This window comes from Nanorana parkeri, unplaced genomic scaffold (assembly GCF_000935625.1).
Source record: "Nanorana parkeri isolate BGI_ZX_2015 unplaced genomic scaffold, ASM93562v1 scaffold1383, whole genome shotgun sequence".
NCBI classification, from domain to species: Eukaryota; Metazoa; Chordata; class Amphibia; order Anura; family Dicroglossidae; genus Nanorana; species Nanorana parkeri.
Genome location: NW_017307651.1, coordinates 87,329 through 105,207, shown reverse-complemented (window position 1 = coordinate 105,207; position 17,879 = coordinate 87,329). Strand labels below are relative to the sequence as shown.

The 17,879-nt window shown below is 39.0% G+C and overlaps 1 protein-coding gene across 1 annotated transcript in view; it reads left to right on the top strand.

The window, feature by feature from the left end:
* LOC108798027 (homeobox protein EMX1-like) overlaps positions 1-5,945 on the top strand; it is a 26,299-nt gene extending 20,354 nt beyond the window's left edge. The window contains exons 2-3 of the mRNA XM_018569725.1: positions 3,785-3,969; positions 5,778-5,945. Of these exons, the coding sequence (XP_018425227.1) occupies positions 3,785-3,969; positions 5,778-5,945 (353 nt within the window). The remainder of the gene's footprint in view (positions 1-3,784; positions 3,970-5,777) is intronic.
* The last annotated feature ends 11,934 nt before the right edge of the window (positions 5,946-17,879 follow it).

Genomic DNA, 17,879 nt, shown 5'->3' with positions numbered 1-17,879 from the left:
ATCAAAATCTCACAAAAGCTTTACTTTAAATCAGTCACAGATCTTTTTTGACTGACACAATTATTTTTTAGTCCTGGCTGATGCTCTTCAGGACCTTGTATACAAGTCAGATCATAATACTCTGTAAATTGAAAGATAAAGACATAACATATGGCAAACGTACCTCATTACATCTGCTTATACCATGCAAAAAACACCATAGAGCTGTCGATAAATACAGTTATAGAGGCAGCTATCTAAAATGTAGTGAGTCAAGCACAGCAATAAATTTAGGTCACTAAAACAACTTCATTCGTTTTATACACTGCCTGTCCAAAAAAAAAGTCTCCACCTAGATTTAGCTAAGCAAATAGGTAATAGCCTTCAAATTGATAATTCTAGGTTCAGCACTGCTATGTGCCCAAAAAATGAGCTCAGCTGCCTACCTGAATATATGAAATGACCAGGTTTTGCCATCAATGGATTTTTTTTCTTCCCTGATGGCACAGGAATATTACAAGATGACAATGCCAGGATTTATTGGGATCAAATTGTGAAAGGATGGTTCAGGGAGCATGAGACATCATTTTTACCCATGAATTGGCCACCGCAGAGTCCAGACCTTAACCCCATCGAAAATCTTTGGGATGTGCTGGAGAAGACTTTACACAGTGGTCCCACTCTCCCGTCATCACTACAAGATCTTGGTGAAATATTAATGCAACTCTGGATGGAAATAAATGTTGTGACAATGTATTAACTTATCAAAACCATGCCATGGAGAATGCATGCCGTAATCAAAGCTAAACACAGTCAAACAAAATCTTTTTTTTTCGTATGTGTGATTTTGTTTTTGGACAGGCAGTGTATATTACATAGCAAAGCACACAGTTTTCTGAACTGCCTTTATAACACTTGGAATTAATGCACGGGGAACCAAACAAACAAGGACTGGGCTTTGAATGCAATATTTACTTCTAATGATGTTAGATATTTGACTTAAATTCGGATTTTCTGATAAGGCAGTAAACACACACCGTTTAGTTTTCATATGTATTTCATTGAAGGTATTTTTAGAAAACTTCAAGTACAATAAACAGAGATGTGAAATGATACACATAATGTAGTACTATTATAGATGTTTTGGATAAATGCCTTGTATTTACTGTATATATCAAGAAATATGGCTTTTATGATAGGCATATACAGTGGACCAGGATGTTGATCATCGGTTTTTGAAATTAGATTCTTCATATAGAGCTGACAAAAACAAAAAAGAAAATGGGTACCAAATGTAACTACTGAAAACAAAACTGTTTTTTTTTTAAGGTCCATAGTAAATTAAGTGATAGAAACCTGGTCTCTAAGCTGCCCAAAATCAAGAGTTCAGATTAAGCCGGTAAATGAAGAAGCTTTAAACCAGGTACTCGGCATTTTAAGGGTCACAGGAGTTGACTGAGGTCAAATAATTGGGTTAGATAATAATTAGACAGATGAGTTTGAGTTGTTTGACCAGCAGCTCAAGTTGGATGCAAATCTGGGTGTTTTACTCTTCTTCAAGCATGAACATTTATTTGAAAAACATTTTAAATATTAGGTTTAAAAAGAACATGAGACATTTTAAGAGATCTAGTATTTCAATGTTCTCACTACAGTAAACCAGACAGATATGGGAATATATCTCTTGGTAAGGTTATCTAAAAATGTTGGTAATTTCGGAGATAAAAGAGAACATAGAATTTTAAACACCTGATAACATTTTTACAACGATACAATAAAATAAATTATGTGGAGAGAACACTGTAAGGATAAAGAACAATACGTGTTAGACAATCTCAATTCTGTAAATTATAAAACAGCTTTTATCCAGATTCACATTTAACCAAACATAAATAGGGTCGTTTATTGAACTCAAATGTATATCTGTTCTGAAGAAGTTTCTAAAAGTCTTTATTTGACACGTTGGAATGGGTAGACATTTTTTGTTCATAGTTTGGGTAGTGCAGTAAACCAATTCCCTTAAAGTTCCAAGTACTAAGATTTACAACATACTTGGTTAATTCTAATTAATCAATATAAATGTTTAAAAGAATATACTTTTTCTGCAGTGCTGGCAAAAACCTGTAAAACAGCTTCCTGAACGAGGAAGAGGGTAACCAACCTAAGTTAGCATTGTGCATTGACAGAAATTACATCTTTTACTTTGCACGATATTCTAATTATTCGAGTTTCACCTGTATATATATATATAGGGGTGTACATATTAGAAGTTGGAATGTTTACTTAGCAAAGTAAAAGTTCTCTTTCAATACCCAAAAATGTACATGCAGGATCAAAAAGTTGTGCTTACACATAAAGGAATAATTACAGTGAACACAGCTTTGCCTTATTCACTAAGCTAAGAGAACATTTCACAAAGCGAAAGTTCTCTACCCCTTTACTAAATCACTACTTTGACTTGTTGCACTTGTTTTACTGAAGTGTGAAGTGAGGTGATGGAAATTGATCCAGGACATTATTTACTATAATAAATTATAAGGTGAAATGAGCTTGTCTGTGTGTACTTCTGACACCGAGTCATGAGCAAGGCAATTTGAAATAGCACAGCTTCTTCTTTGCTTTATTAGATGTTTGAAATGAAGACATGTTCCCGTCACATCACTTTACATTTCACATTTTAATAAATCAGGCCTATTAAATTTATGAGATTTCACTGTATATCTAGATGTTTCTTTTTTATTTTGTGTGAATTATCTGACCATTATTGGCTATTGCAGTGTTCTTTGTTTATGTGGCTCATGTTCCGCTTCAAGAGCCATCTCTACTCAAAACTTATATTTATATTTTTGGCGGTTGCTTGTGAGTTGAATCACATGCTTGATTCTTATATATGTTGGGTTTTTGGTGGACAAGAAATAATTGAATAGTCCATTAGAAATAGAAAACCTTTTATGAGAGTGAGAGATACAAGAAGCTGGACAGGTCTTGTACAATCAGTTCAAGGTGATGTTGAACTATTATTATTTTTATTTTTGGTCTGTATGTCTTTATGATGATGCCATGTATATGGTGTGTAGCACAGGTTCTTTTATAACTTTTTATTATTTATTGACTGTACAAACTGAGAACTCATTTAGATTGTGCGCATAAGAAAACTATTAGAAATGAAGGTTAAACATACCCTGCCTCTTCTTCAAGTCCCTATCAAACTGTAAATGGTAGGTCATAGAGTGGCATATGGAAATACTGTTCATGGTGGCCACTTTTTCTATTTTGCTAGTACTATTTGTCAGGAGATGCCACCAAATGCAAATATTCCTTTTTGATTACTAGTCTTTAAAACTGTTTAACTGAGTTTCCATGACATCAAAGTCATTAATGTAGATTAGTTTGTTTCAAATAGCCAAATTAATTATCAGAATTTAAAGGGAATTTATAGTTTTTTTGGGTGTGAGGGAGGGAATATCTCCAAAATGTTGGGAAATGGTCTGATGTTACAGGAAAATGTGTCCCCCTTAAAGATATGCCTTCTATTCCTGTTCTGGTGACATCTGTAAAATGTCAGATTTCCTATCCCTTTCTGTCCAGGGACAATGGTCACAGGACAAACAGCAAGGGTGAATCTGTACAGCAGGGTCACAAACAGCTCTAGATATACTTTCGGTTTCCTCTTAACCATATTGGATGCCTGATACAAACACTGATTTTGTGGCCAGGTAAATCCCAGTTATTTTTAACAGTGTACAATATTTATTTCAGTTTTAATGTTTTACAATAAATATAAATATATTTTCCATTTCCATAGGGGAAGAGAATACTCCAGAGAACTATTTGCTTCAGGGACCTTTTTCACGGAAACCTAAACGAATACGAACTGCCTTCTCTCCCTCACAACTGTTACGCCTTGAAGGAGCCTTTGAAAAGAACCATTACGTAGTTGGGACAGAAAGGAAACAGCTTGCAAACAGTCTGTGCCTCACAGAGACCCAGGTATAGCGTACACTGCAAATAAATGTCCTTTTTTTTCTGCACAGAGCCTCAGGGAATACAGAGAGTGATACAAACCTATGTTATTTACGCACATGTAAAGAGCTTAAAGGCTTTCATTAAAATTCAGATTCGTGATAATGTGGTTATTACACATAATGTAAGTGAGCTTGGGGCTTGTTTACTTCTCCAGGAATTCACCATTTAAACACTTTTATTTTTCTGCCAAGTTAATAGTGTTATTTGTGGGAAAAAACTATCTTGATGCACCTTTTATTGAACTCTTATAATCTGGGATCAAGTAGTGGGGGGACTGTAAGGGTGCACATACCTTATGTTTTACATAAAACATCTCATCTCAGTATTTACCTGGCTGGGAAGCCTTTTAAAGAAAATAAAATCTTAACCCTTGCAGTGGGGCTACCCCATGCACTGCAAGGGTTAAGTGCTCATTTTGTCTAGGTTATATTCACCCGAACCGTGATCCTGGCTGGCTCCTAGATTGGTTCCTTCAGCCTGTCTCCTCCCCCGCTCCAGTGATGATTTGTCACTTGGTGTCCTCACATTCTATACACTGTATAGGATGTGATGTCTCACAGGAACGTAGACCACTGGAGTGGTCAAGGCTGGTCTAACAGCCAGCTGGGATTGCAGTTCGGGTGAGTATAATTCTGATATTTTAGCCCCACTGGTTAAGATGTTATTTTATTAGTTTTTATTTATTCTGCTTTTAGCACCACAGTCCTGACTTCCCTTCAGGCCACACTTATGCTGTGGCAGGTACTTTATTCACAGTGAAGCTGAACAGATGCTTTACTGTTCAGAAAACATTATGAGGCTTGGAGTCAGAGCATAACATAATCATATTCAATATTATATGCATAATATATATAATAATAATTACAATGCATTTGAATGTTTCCTTTTTGTGTGTGTGTAGTATATATATATGTGTGTGAGTTCATTATTTTAATATATATAAAATAATAATTATATTTGTTCACTGTTGTTTTATATTTTAATTATGTGTTTTTTATTTTAATTTTAAAAAATCCAGATAACAATAATCTGCACAAAAATAAATGAGAAACATATACAAAGAACACTTTGCAAAGCAACATGGGAGGGTTTACTTATACCAGACTTAAACTGCCAGGTGGGCGATACTTGCACATTATGGACTTACCATGATCTTTTTTCTTCTCCAGTGCTGATAGCTCTGCATCTCCCTCACTGCCACCTTCCCAATTTCTTACGGGGTGTTCTTTCTTTGGCTGTTGGTTGGGCACTGATGATGTAACTACTCCTTTGCATGCATGCATGCTGGAGTTACATTGTCCTAGCACCCAGCTCTTAGCGATGCCAGGGGTGACACAAAATGTGTCTGATTTACTAAAAGGGATATAAATTGTGTCAAAGTTCACTTCAATTAATCAATCGTGAAAAACAAATTCCTGATTACTTATTTTGTCTGAACGTGATTGTCTATTTAAAGTGGACAGGAATTTGCTTTTCACATTATTGGATATCTGACGTTAATATTCACATAACTTATTGTTTGATGATTCTCTGCACCTTCATTAAATAAGCTCAGTAATGTTTTCAACCAAAATCACTACCTGCTACCGATTTTTGTTAACTTTATTCAACTTTAAAGGAATTCTTTTTGAACAAATTTCACCTAAGCAGAAATCATGACAAAATTGGAGGCTAATTAAAGGCAAAATCAATAATTTTGTGGAGAAATCAGTTTTGCCAAGATCACTTTATTTATGCCTACTGAATACTGAAAATGTCACTTCTCTTTGTAGGTAAAGGTGTGGTTTCAGAACAGAAGGACGAAACACAAGCGTCAAAAATTAGAAGAAGAGTGTCCAGACACACAGCAAAAAAGAAAAAGCAGTCAGCATATCAGCAGATGGAGAATGGCAACCTGTCAGAACAGCCCCAAGGACATAGATGTTACATCAGATGAATGACAGCACTGGGCATATAAAAGGCCCATTGTACATGGAGACTATCATGTCAGGTGGCCACATGCCAAGTGCAGGAGATGAAGTCAATATATACTCCACTTGAACTGCATGGACATTGAGTCTGCAACTGTTATTTCAGTACTTTCACTGGCAACAACCAGGGTCTTCTGGATACCTGTGTGTCTTGCAAAGCATTTGATAATATCGCAGCACTGGCCAAGCACAGTGAAACTGTCTACACTTGAATGCAGTATAGACTGAATCCGATGGATCAGAACTCTCAGTCAGAAGATAACAGTACAGCAAAACTTGTACCTCAGGAATCCCCGTTGTGTACTAGATAGAGTTGATGTAAATATATATTTAAACATGAAAATGTGGAAAGATGAGGGGACTTATTAAATGTATATAAATAAAGACATGATTGTTATTTATTGTCTTCAGGGCACATGGATTTTATTTAGTTAATAGGAAGTGACACTATCCTGCTCATTTAAAGCTGAACTCTGGGATAAGCAAATATTGTCTAATTACAAGAGTCGCGTCTATTCTTGGTGTGTTTTGTGTATTTCTTCTAGATATGTGCAGGATTAGAGCATAAAACTTTGCCTCAGGGCAGGAGATATAGAGCCGTCGCTGCTGCTCTCTGTCCTTGTGTTGGTCTTGTCTCCGACCCCTTTGTAGTTTTTTGCAGGTAGCCTGTAGTTGGTGGGGCCTTTCATATTTGAATTCAAGTTTTTTGTCCAGAATTCAGCTTTAATTGGTGTGTTATCTATGTGCAAAAATACGGTAACCCAAATAAACCAACTATATTTCAATTTACTTCCATCAAGTAAGTAAGGTTGAAATCAATTTGGTTTAGGTCAGCTTTTCTCAACCTTTTTTCAGTCACGACACTCTTTAAAAGTATGCAAAATCTCAAGGCACCCTAGTCTAAAATGTAAACATAAATGTAAAATATTATCTGTGGCCCCTACAAAATCCATACCAGACCCTTATCATAATTAGGAGTCAGGTATGGATTTTAAGGGGGGACCTCATGCAAAAACAAACAAAAAATTGGGTTCTCCACGTTACATCAGGCATTCCCTCAGATGCTCCCTTTACATCAGAAGACTGCCTGCACCATTGAAAGAATTGATGCTATGTGAAAATTTGAAGCACTCATGAGAAAGCCAAAAGGCACGCCAGGGTGCCACCACACACTGGTTGAGAAAGGCTGGTTTAAGTTTAAGTTACTGCAAAGTGCACGTAGTCATTGAAGTTTGCCATGCCTTATTATATTAGACTACTGATTTCATACTGATTGATCTTGACATATGACCTGTTAAGTTTTAATTGACTCGCAGAGTATGCAGAGTGTAGCATCCGGTGTACCTTGGTACAGATCAATCCCTGTTCATGTTCCCCTCTATCCAGGAAAAACTGTGCAGAAGCCCTGCTACTTGTATACAAATTAGGCTTGTTTTCAGGGCAGTGCACCTCATGCTGCCCCAATGTGGTGATGCCAAAGTCAGTGGGACTGCATACATTCCCCTCCATTTGTGGCCCCTTAGACTGCATAGGAACACCTCTCCCAAAGGTTGGTCTTATTTTTATATAGAAAGCTAACACGTTGAAGCCCAATTTCTAGGAGCAGTATGCACAGAAATGGATCTGTAACAAGAGAGTACATACTGCATTTGGCTAACTGATGGGTTGATTCAGAATGTTGAGTCAGTTACTCTGAACAAGTATGCAAACAAGGATTTCTTTATTTCTTTTTTCTTCACTAGCCACACACTATTCCATGTCAGTAAGCTGGGTAGTATTGAGGTCAGAGATAGCCAGGGAGCTAATATTTTTTTAGAAGAAAGTTAGCAGTGGCAGTCTCCATATTTCCCTCAAGACAATTTCTGGTTAAACATCTACATAGGTCTGCTATTTAAGCCATCCTACCGTAGGGTCATTTCCAATCCCAAGTAATGCACACATATACAACTAAACCTCTTAGAACGAGTTTATACCTCAGGTAGCAGAATTATGGAAGGAGTAATGGCATAGGAGAAGAAGACCAAGAAACATGAAATGTCACAGAATAGGGAGCATCAAAAAAATTGCTTACTTGTACACATCAGCTCCAAAATGGATTGCAAAGGCTCACATTCCTAATGCATTCTCTAGTCTCTTGTGTCCGAGAGATGGATTGAGGTGAATGGCTCATTTCACATGATCACACAACTTAGAAATTGTTTGCTCTGCTGTAAATTGACCTTAATGCTACAGCCTGTGATCTCCATAATGACTACCTGTATGGACTACCTCTGTGCAACCATGGAGTGTCAGAGCATGTTTTACTGCTGCTGGGTTCTGACCATTACATATTATCAGTCTTAGAAACACTTTCATACCATTAAGAAAATGTAAGCTTATTTATGCTATACAAAAGCAAGAGAAAAGTAAGAATATGGGTTACATTTCCTTGAAAAGGAAACTGTGACTAGTCCTGATACCTGTGTAAGAAGAATTTATAAACCTTGATGGAAGTGTCCACCCACTGACTAGAAAAGTCCTGCCATTTGCAATACAGATGCACAGGTTCAGCCTCTTTAGATTAACCTCTACTGTTGGAGGTTTGAAGCTACCTCAAAGATAGGTAATAGTACTCATAACAGGTTACCTCACATGAGTGTTTCCCAGTAGCAGTTCTTAAGAACCACCAACAGGCCATATTTTCCATTATAATACAGTGGTGCTGTATTATAATAAAGAGATCATGAGATAAGTTGGCCGTAGCAGCGGGGTTGTAGCTTTTATTCTCTAACCTGCATTGAAAAAATTATATTATATACTTATGTACTTTATGTTGAACATCACATTTCTTTGTTGAACCTTTCACTTTTCAATCATCTGGACACCAAGATTCTGTGGAAGAGAGTTGCACTTTTCCAAAGAAGATGGTTTTGGAAGTAAGTGACTACTAATCAGATCTCACAACAGCCCAGCAAACACATGTTTACATCAAACACTAAAAAAAAAAAAAGCCTTTTATATCTTGTTGATTTCCGTGTGACGTGGTGCACTTGATTACAGCATTTGTATTCTGGCATAAAGGCATCATTATATGGAGTCTAATTGTTGCATGATACAAATATTTGTGTGCATTTATAACTAAACAATACATGGAATCCAAATGCTCACAGCACACATCCAAGGTGAGGGCAAATGGCAATACAATTGATGGGGTTGAGGTATAGTCTCATCTATTTCCAAACTGTTTTTACTGGCTGTCCAGAGGTAAGGCAGTTTTGTGGCTTATTCCCCATGGGGCTCCTTTGTGACATGCATGGAACAATTTAGCTGCATATAGTTAAAAAAAAAATGTCTTTTGATGACCCAACCATTCATTAATATCCCTTGTGTCTGGTTGTATTAAATGTGATATTTATTAAATTTTTATAATTATTCCATTCGCTTATTCTAACCTAATAAATTACGTGTTTCAACACTCTACTAGCATTTTTAGAAAAGCACTTATGCAGTTAATTACAGTTGAAAACTGTATTAAAACAATGGCACGGACCAAACTCACTAACACTGAATTCTAGAATACATAAAGTTTAAATACACTTATTAATGTAAAAAGAAAAACCCTACCTTTGAACATAATGGTCCCCACCACTATGTGTCTTCCGACCCTAATAGACAGAAGCAGCATATTGCTTCCTCCCTTCCTGCAATGTCAATAAGAAGAATGAGGGATCAGTGTTTGAGTACATAAGTTTCCCAGGAGTATAATAATGACCTCCTTCCATCCTGGGTGGTTGGAAGCACTGTTACCCTCCCCTAGATAGCTCAATAACCTATTCTTTGCCTAAATGTTGCATTAGGCCTTTGAATGTGGGGCAGGATCTGGACATTTTATGATCACTGTACATGCATCTCCTTTATTAGCCTGCATTCACACCAGAGCAGAGTGTATTTTATGCAATTTAGAAGCTTTTCGGTGCCTCAAGCATCAACACGTTTTTGATGATTTTCATGTGTTTGCATATGTTTCAATCTACAATGCTGACATCCATTTCACAATCCATGTACCCATTGCACTCCTTACAGCTAATCCGTAATGATAGGTTGGGTGCATCAGTAGTCGACGGATGGCCACCGTCTGAATCGAGTATAAGAAATTATGGACACCGGCACTCCAAAGTAGAATAACTTCTCTTTATTGACGTTTCATGCAACAGTACACTTATTGCAACGTTTTGGGGTCACACAGGATCCCCTTCATCAGGCAGAACAAGTGAGGCACTTGTTCTGCCTGATGGAGGGGATCCTGTGTGACCCCGAAATGTTGCAATAAGTGTACTGTTGCATGAAACGTCAATAAAGAGAAGTTATTCTACTTTGGAGTGCCGGTGTCCATAATTTCTTATACTGCTGACATCCATGTCTACACCCTGTTCTACTCAACCCTCCCCCCCAAAAGCAAAATAACCAGACAGACACAAATACAAGAAATACTATATTTTTTAATAAATAACAAAAATGGTGTCATAGACTTCGCCATAGCCCTTAATGAGGTGGATGATATGCTCTATATTAAGAGCTAAGTAAGTACTCCATTTTCTTTCTTGGCCTTGTTTTTAGGAGGAGGAGATGAGTTGTTAGACAAAAAAAAGCACAACAGACACGCCAAAAACATGTAAAAATGCTTGTGTTGCATGTTTTCAGGTGCTCCCATAGAAGTCTATGAGACCAAGAATGCTTGGTTCTGCCCCAAAACAAGGCCATGTACTTTTTCGGGCAATGAGTGACCAGCTACAAGTGACACAATGTGCAGGTGTGAACGGGCACTATTCAACCTAATAGGATTATTTGTGTTGAGTGTTGTTGTGTTTTGAGAATTGTGTGAAAAAATGATTAAGTGTGAACGGGGGCTTACAAGCAGGCTTTGTAAACCTGAGATTCTCACAAAATGTAAGTTGTGGAAACCATGCTAGTTCAAAAACAGAGCTGGGAAAAAGCAGAAAAATGCAGTGGAAAAAATTCTCCTTTCATGAACTCTCCAATTGCTTAAAAAAACAAAACAATTTAGCCACATGTCCAGAAATAGAACAGAAAAATGCAGGGAAAATAGTACATATAAATGATAAATGTGCTTTGCTTTTCACTACTCTTAGCCTGATTCCCTGGGCATGGGCTGTCATGGTTTATGTGGAGCCTTTAAGTTGCCAGCAGTTAGCATGGACTCTTCAGAGGTGCAGATGGTGGTCCCTGGTCATGGCCCTTAGGGGTGTCTCTATAGTGACTGTGGATGTGTGGGAAGATAGACAAAAAAAACTATTACATCTACAAGCAAGAGTTTAGGCTAAGCAACCACTCATGAGGAGAGAAGACAGGAAGTGGTAGATCTAATATTGAAATTTGAATTTTACCCAGGGAAGAAACTAAAGGTAACAATTTTAGTGGGGAGAGACATAGCATTCTAAGGTCAGCTCCAACACTTAATTGATCAACTCAACCTGCCCACTGAACTGCATTTGGAAGACAGAAAAAGCAAGGTTTTCCATCATTTTAGGAAGGGGTTCTTAACAGTAAAGCTGGCCATACACCTTACAACCATCGCACGACTTCCGTTGTGCGATGGTTGTAAGGTAATTAAAACCTCGTACGATCTGCCCATCTTGGACAGGCAGATCATACTTGCTATCATCGCAAGCCCTCCCCGCTGAGGGGAGGGCTTCCGATGATTCCAATGCTGAGCGGGCAGTGTGCGCTTGCGCACACCGGCCTGTTCGGCATTTTTCTTCCGAGCAAGCCACTAACCCGCCGAAAATCTTAAGATTTTCGGCAGGTTTTCCAGCATGCTCGGAAGACAAAAGACGTGCGACCGTAATGTAGAAACGTTTGCACGCCTTCCATACACCTGCCAATTATCGTACGATCGCAGGATCACCCACGATTATCGCACGATAATCGGCAAGTGTATGGGCACCTTAAGAGTGAATAAGCTGTGCCATTTTTTAGTGCAGAAGTTATAATGGCAGAAACAATAATTCATTTTAAGGACTGATTGGTTTTAGATCTAACAATATCCATGGTTAATTGGTAAATGCCAAGAAATCAATATTTTGATCCAGTAAATTGCTCTGACTATCCTTGGTTAGGTGGGTGAGGGGAGTCTGCCTTGTGTCGGACATTTGTGAACACAGTGCACAGTGCATATTAGTGTTATCACAGAGCTAGTATCCCACTCTAAGAATTAGATTTTGAACCTGCATGATGCCTGAAGAAAGATGACACTGTCCTTTTGGAGAAAAAAAGCAGTTGAAGGCATTGTCAGAGGGGGTAATGTGATCTATGTGAAAGAAAACAAAATGTTACAATTACATATTACTTAGGATGCATCCACTTAACATGAAAAAATATAACTGACGCTAGGTCCACTTTAATTATATCCAGTAGCAAATATAGGGCAGAGACTGTTACCATACTTCCCCATGAAGCAGGCACAAGCAATTTTTGGTAAAGTGGACATAAACTGACAAACTGATGTATTTGACATTGCTTGGATTTCAATGGGTGAAAGCAGGTACACCTGACCATAATGAGATGGAATGTAATTTTCTTTCTTTCTCTTTCTCTCTCTGTATATAAAAAAAAATTGTTTAGTTTCGTTTCGTTTTTCGGGTCCGAAATTAAATTAGCTTCGGATGAAATTCGTTAGCGGTAGTCCTACCGAAATTCATTTATGAAAAAAAAAAAAAACTTTACTCTCCCATGCCTGGACTTAAACCAGCAAACTTCACAATGGCAATCAATTGCAAGCCTGTACCTCTATCCACTACTCTATAGCCTCTGTACTTTGCGCAGGGAAGCATTTGATATATATGACTGCAATATGTCGAATTTCGGGAAATCGGGAATTTCGGATTCGTTTGCATTCGTCTTAGCTATAATTCGGAATTCGGATGCATCCGAATCTCCGAATTTCCGAAAATTCGTCCGAAACGAATTTCGGAACGAACCGAATTTCACATGTCTACTGTATATATAATTGCATATAGTCAATGGATGGGTAAACTGGCATAATCTCAGCCTAGCATTTAATGCATTATGTTGCCCAAGCCTAGTAAGGATGATGTGTCAGTCTGAGGTGAAAAGAAAGAGGGGTGAGGTTTCTCAGACAACACTAATGACAAGTGGATCCCCATACCAAAATACCACCAGAAAACCAGTTGGTCACAGGTGTGTGATTAAAACTAAGATACTCTCAACAGATGTGATTAATTGATTTCAGAATTTATAATAGGATACCTAATAAGATGCATGGTATGGAGTTTAGTAGTATAATTGTTATCCCGGGGATGACATGTCTATAGACAGATGATACCAGAAATGCTTTCTTCAGTGGAAGCAAGGATATCTGGGCTTTAGTAACCAAAGCCTGATTCATGAACTGATGACTGCACAGAGTCAATCAAAGCTTTTGTCAGCAACTTTAAAAACATTCAGGGGGTTAATCACTAAAGAGCCAAAGGATCCAGCAGTAGCTACAGCTGATCTTTTGGCTCTCTTCAGCCGCTGGAGCCCTTCGGTACCGGGAAATCGAAGGGCTGCTGTATAGGCTATTCACAATAGTGGCTCAGCCGAGTCGAAGGCATATGCTTCGGCTTGACTGAGCCGAAGTGACAGCCGAAGCAGGGAGAATGGCCTACCGAAGGGCCGGCCGTTTGCCCCGCAAATGACAGCTGAGCGGAGCTTCACAGCTGGCTCAGCCCAGTTGTAATGACAGATCAGCGTCATCAAATGACCTGTGGATGTTGATCTGTCATTAAACAATAACAACTGGGCGGAGCCGGCAGTGACATCACTACCAGCTCCATCCAGTTGTTATTCATTTGTCAGGACCTACTAGAAGGCTCTAGCAATAGGAAACAGTTAGGCTGTCACCGCTAGCTCCGCCCAATTGTTTTTTTTCTTTTCAATCAAATATTTTTAATTTTTTAAATTTTACTATTTGATTAAATTGTTGTAAACATTTTTCAACCTTTTTTTGTCACCCTTTTTACTGATGCAGCTTGGCGGCATTCGGCTTTTCACTCACTGCCGCTCGGCTCCTATGAGAATGGGGCAAACAGCAGTGAGTGAGCTGCCGGAGTTTCAGCTCAGCTGATCCAGATGTTGTATTGGCTGAGTCGAAGGCCCTCTGCACTTTGGCTCACTCGAACATGCAGAGCATGTTTGGCTGACTGAAGGCAGGCGATGTATGGCTGATTTCAGCTGATGTACGGCTGAAATCAGCCGTACTGAGCGGGAGTGAATAGCCAATCGTCGTTCGGCTCTGTTCACTTCAACTCAGTTACTCAGCTGCCTTCAGCAGCTTTCTGAATAACCCTGTAAATGTAACATTTCAAGTTGAAGAGGGAGAAGCTGGCCCTTTTAGACTCTCTTGTTTCAGGCTCTGAAGTAATCCTTGTTACCGTGGACAATTATTGACATAGACTGTCTCACATAGTATCTTTTCCCAGCACCATAAGGGCAAACACTATGGGGTTATTGGTTACTGTCTTCCTAATTAGAGGTGGAAGCAGCCATTTCTGGCCATTTAAAGTCAGACAAGGCATAGTCCTTAGAAACTCACAGTCCTGCACTAATTTCTTGAAGTGGATATCCATTTTAATATATACAGACACCAGTTGAGAGAACATCTATCCCATGTAATTCAGCAAAATCGGTAGGTTATAGAGGTAGGAATAATTCGTGCCTGGGTTCATGTGTGACCCAGACAAGAACATTTATAATATAAAAGCTAATTCTAAAAGGGAATAGTTAGAAAAACTCCAACAGGCCTTAAAGCCACTGCTTAAAAACATTGGCAGGGGTATATGAAGAAAAGCAGACTCAAATTCTGAATGAGGCATGGCCACCAAAGTTGAAGACTGTGCAATGGGTGCTGAGAAAACTGCAGAAATTGTCAATGAGATTTGGAGCTGGTCCAGATGTGTCCTCTTACACTAGAACTGCACAATCTTTTTGTGTTTCTTGATAAGTCTTGACAATTTAGGAGTTGCATGGTATTAGGCAAAAGTGTCAGTAGGATCGATGACCAGGATTCATTAATTGTATGGACCCTTGATGTTGGCAACAGTGTCTTTACTAGAGTTTTCCTGTATGACACTTATAGGCAGCAGATAGCATAAAAGTGAATAGCACAATTTACATTAATGGGATGAAGTGATCAAAGTACTGAAGTGTCATTAAGGACCGGGAGGAACATTTTAACTCAGTCACTGTCTAAATGCTAGAAGCCAAATTTATATTTGCCTTCCAATGATATCACAAGCATGTATGAACATGCTTATGCAGCATTATAACAAATATATGTCAGTGGGATGTGACTAAGAAGTAAAATAACAAAGGAAGACACCATGACTGCAGCCACCCTCAAGGAGCCAGTGACTGCCCATGAGAGATAAGAGGGAGCTGTTAGCACCACACATCGACTCACAAGGGCTTTTTGGCTTTATAGTCCTGTTTGTGCTCATTAAACCCAGTGGTGAACTCTGCCTTAAGGTTGTTGAACACATTGGGATGTTTGTCTTCATGATGCATCCTCTAGTAACGCGGGTCACACATAATGCAAGAAAAAAATCTGTTAATGAAGATTTATAGGACTTTTATAAGGTCTGTTTGCTCTACTATTATTTAAATACGCACATCATATGCAGTTGTTTCTTTGATATCATTCTCTTACGTTCATACCGAGCTATGCAATGTTTTCTCCATCTTGACAAAGGCTGTTTAGTAAATGGTGGGAATGCTTACATATAGTATACAAATTGTAACAAAATACAAAAATATAATACAAAAGATGCAATATATTTGAAGCAAGAATACTTAGGGGTCTATTCACGAAGCTGCTGAGGGCAGCCGAGTGAATGATCGATCTGAAGTGAAGTGAGCCGAACACTGTTCGGCTATTCACTTCAGGCTGGTACGGCTAATTTCAGCCGTACATCGGCTGAAATCAGCCGTACATCGGCTTGCTTCGTGTGGCTTCGGGTCGGCCGAACATGCTCAGCATGTTCCCGCCCTCTGCTAATGGACCTGATGGGGAACTGCAGCAGAGGGCGGGTACAATGCTAGTTTACTATTGGCTATTGCAAATTGAAATAGCCAATAGTAATGTCCCAATGCTTTTCAATGGGAAAAAATCTTTTTTTTTTTTTTTCTCTATTCTGACATCGATCGTGTCAGAATAAAGAAAAAAGGACACAGCAGTGTTTCTCTCCTTGGCGGCCGGGAGCAGGAGACTCCCGGGGTGCCAGGGAGAGTTTGCTGTTTGGAGATCAGTGTCCCTGGTTAGCAGGTAACCAGGGACGCTGATCTCACTGCAAGTGGCCGGAGCCAGCTGTAAGATCACGGCTGGCTCCGCCCAGCTGTCAGAAGCAGGCCGAGCGGCCAGCCAATGGCCGGCCGCTCGGCCAGCTTCGGCTTTCAGCACGGCTCAGCCGAGCCGATGCATATGCGTTCGGCTCGGCTGAGCCGCTCGGCCATGATCGGAAGCTGTACGGGCTATTGTGAATAGCCCGTACAGCACCCCTTCAGTTCTACTGAACCGAAGGGGTCCTAGAGCCGAAGCTAGCCGAAGGATCGGCCGAAGCTACGGCCAGATCCTTCGGCAGCTTCGTGAATAGACCCCTTAGTTACAGCAATGTGATGTGACAACAATCCACAGGTGGTTTTTATTTAGGAAGGTTTAAAATGCAGTATTACGTTATAGGAAAAAAAACTGTAAATATGCAATAAGTAATTACTTTATATAATATTCACTCTTGCCTAATACCATGCAACTCCTAACTTGTCAAGACTTATCAAGAAACGCAAAAAGATTGTGCAGTTCGAGTGTAAGAGGACCCATCTGGACCAGCTCCAAATCTCATTGACAATTTCTGCAGTTTTCTCAGCACCCATTGCACAGTCTTCAACTTTGGTGGCCATGCCTCATTCAGAATTTGAGTCTGCTTTTCTTCATATACCACTGCCAATATTTTTAAGCAGTGGCTTTAAGGCCTATCAGAGTTTTTCTAACTATTTCCGTTTAGAATGAGCTTTTATATTATAAAGGTTCTTGTCTGGGTCACACATAAACCCAGGCACGAATGATTCCTACCTCTATAACATACCAATTTTGCTGGCACAACTTTGTTAATGCTAAAAAGGAGTATATGCTATATATGCATGGTACACCAGTAGCAATTAATTATGTCTCATTGGCTTAAACTTCAGTCAAGAACACAGCCCCATACATGTAATACAGTCTTCTGCCCTGGTAGAGCCACTTGTTGAGAAACAATTTTTAAAAATATTTGGGAATTCGTTTTTTAGTCATTTTAGGGGACTATTTTTATCCGCAATAGGATTTTATAGGATAATGCTGGTCCAGCAGACAAGTCAAATGACCACTACATGCTACACAATATTTGGGGACTGAAAGCCCCCTCTCCCTTTTTGAAGGGTACCTACGCCTCTTTTCAGGGTTTATAGAGTGCTGGCACTCTATAAACTGCTCCAGAGCACAACAAAACTGGTTGGCACCAACAGGGTGTTAGCACACTTCTACCCCCGAGTTAGTGCCTCATCTGTGTCTGTGTGGATACCCTGTACGTTAACTTCCCTCCTATTGGTGCTACGTCATTACAATTACCCTAAAAAGTTAAATTTGTGCTTGCTTTTACATGGCTTTATTTGTTTTTAGAAAAATATACTACTGCTAATGACCCCGCCATTCAGTAAGACAGAGTGGGTCACCTTATGTATATACCTTATTATAAGCAAAAGTAAGACACTGCTATTGTTACATCTAGGGATGCACCGATACCAAGTACAGTACTCGGTACAAGTACAAGTACTTTGTTTATTGTCATGTGACAGTTTTTCTAAAACAATACA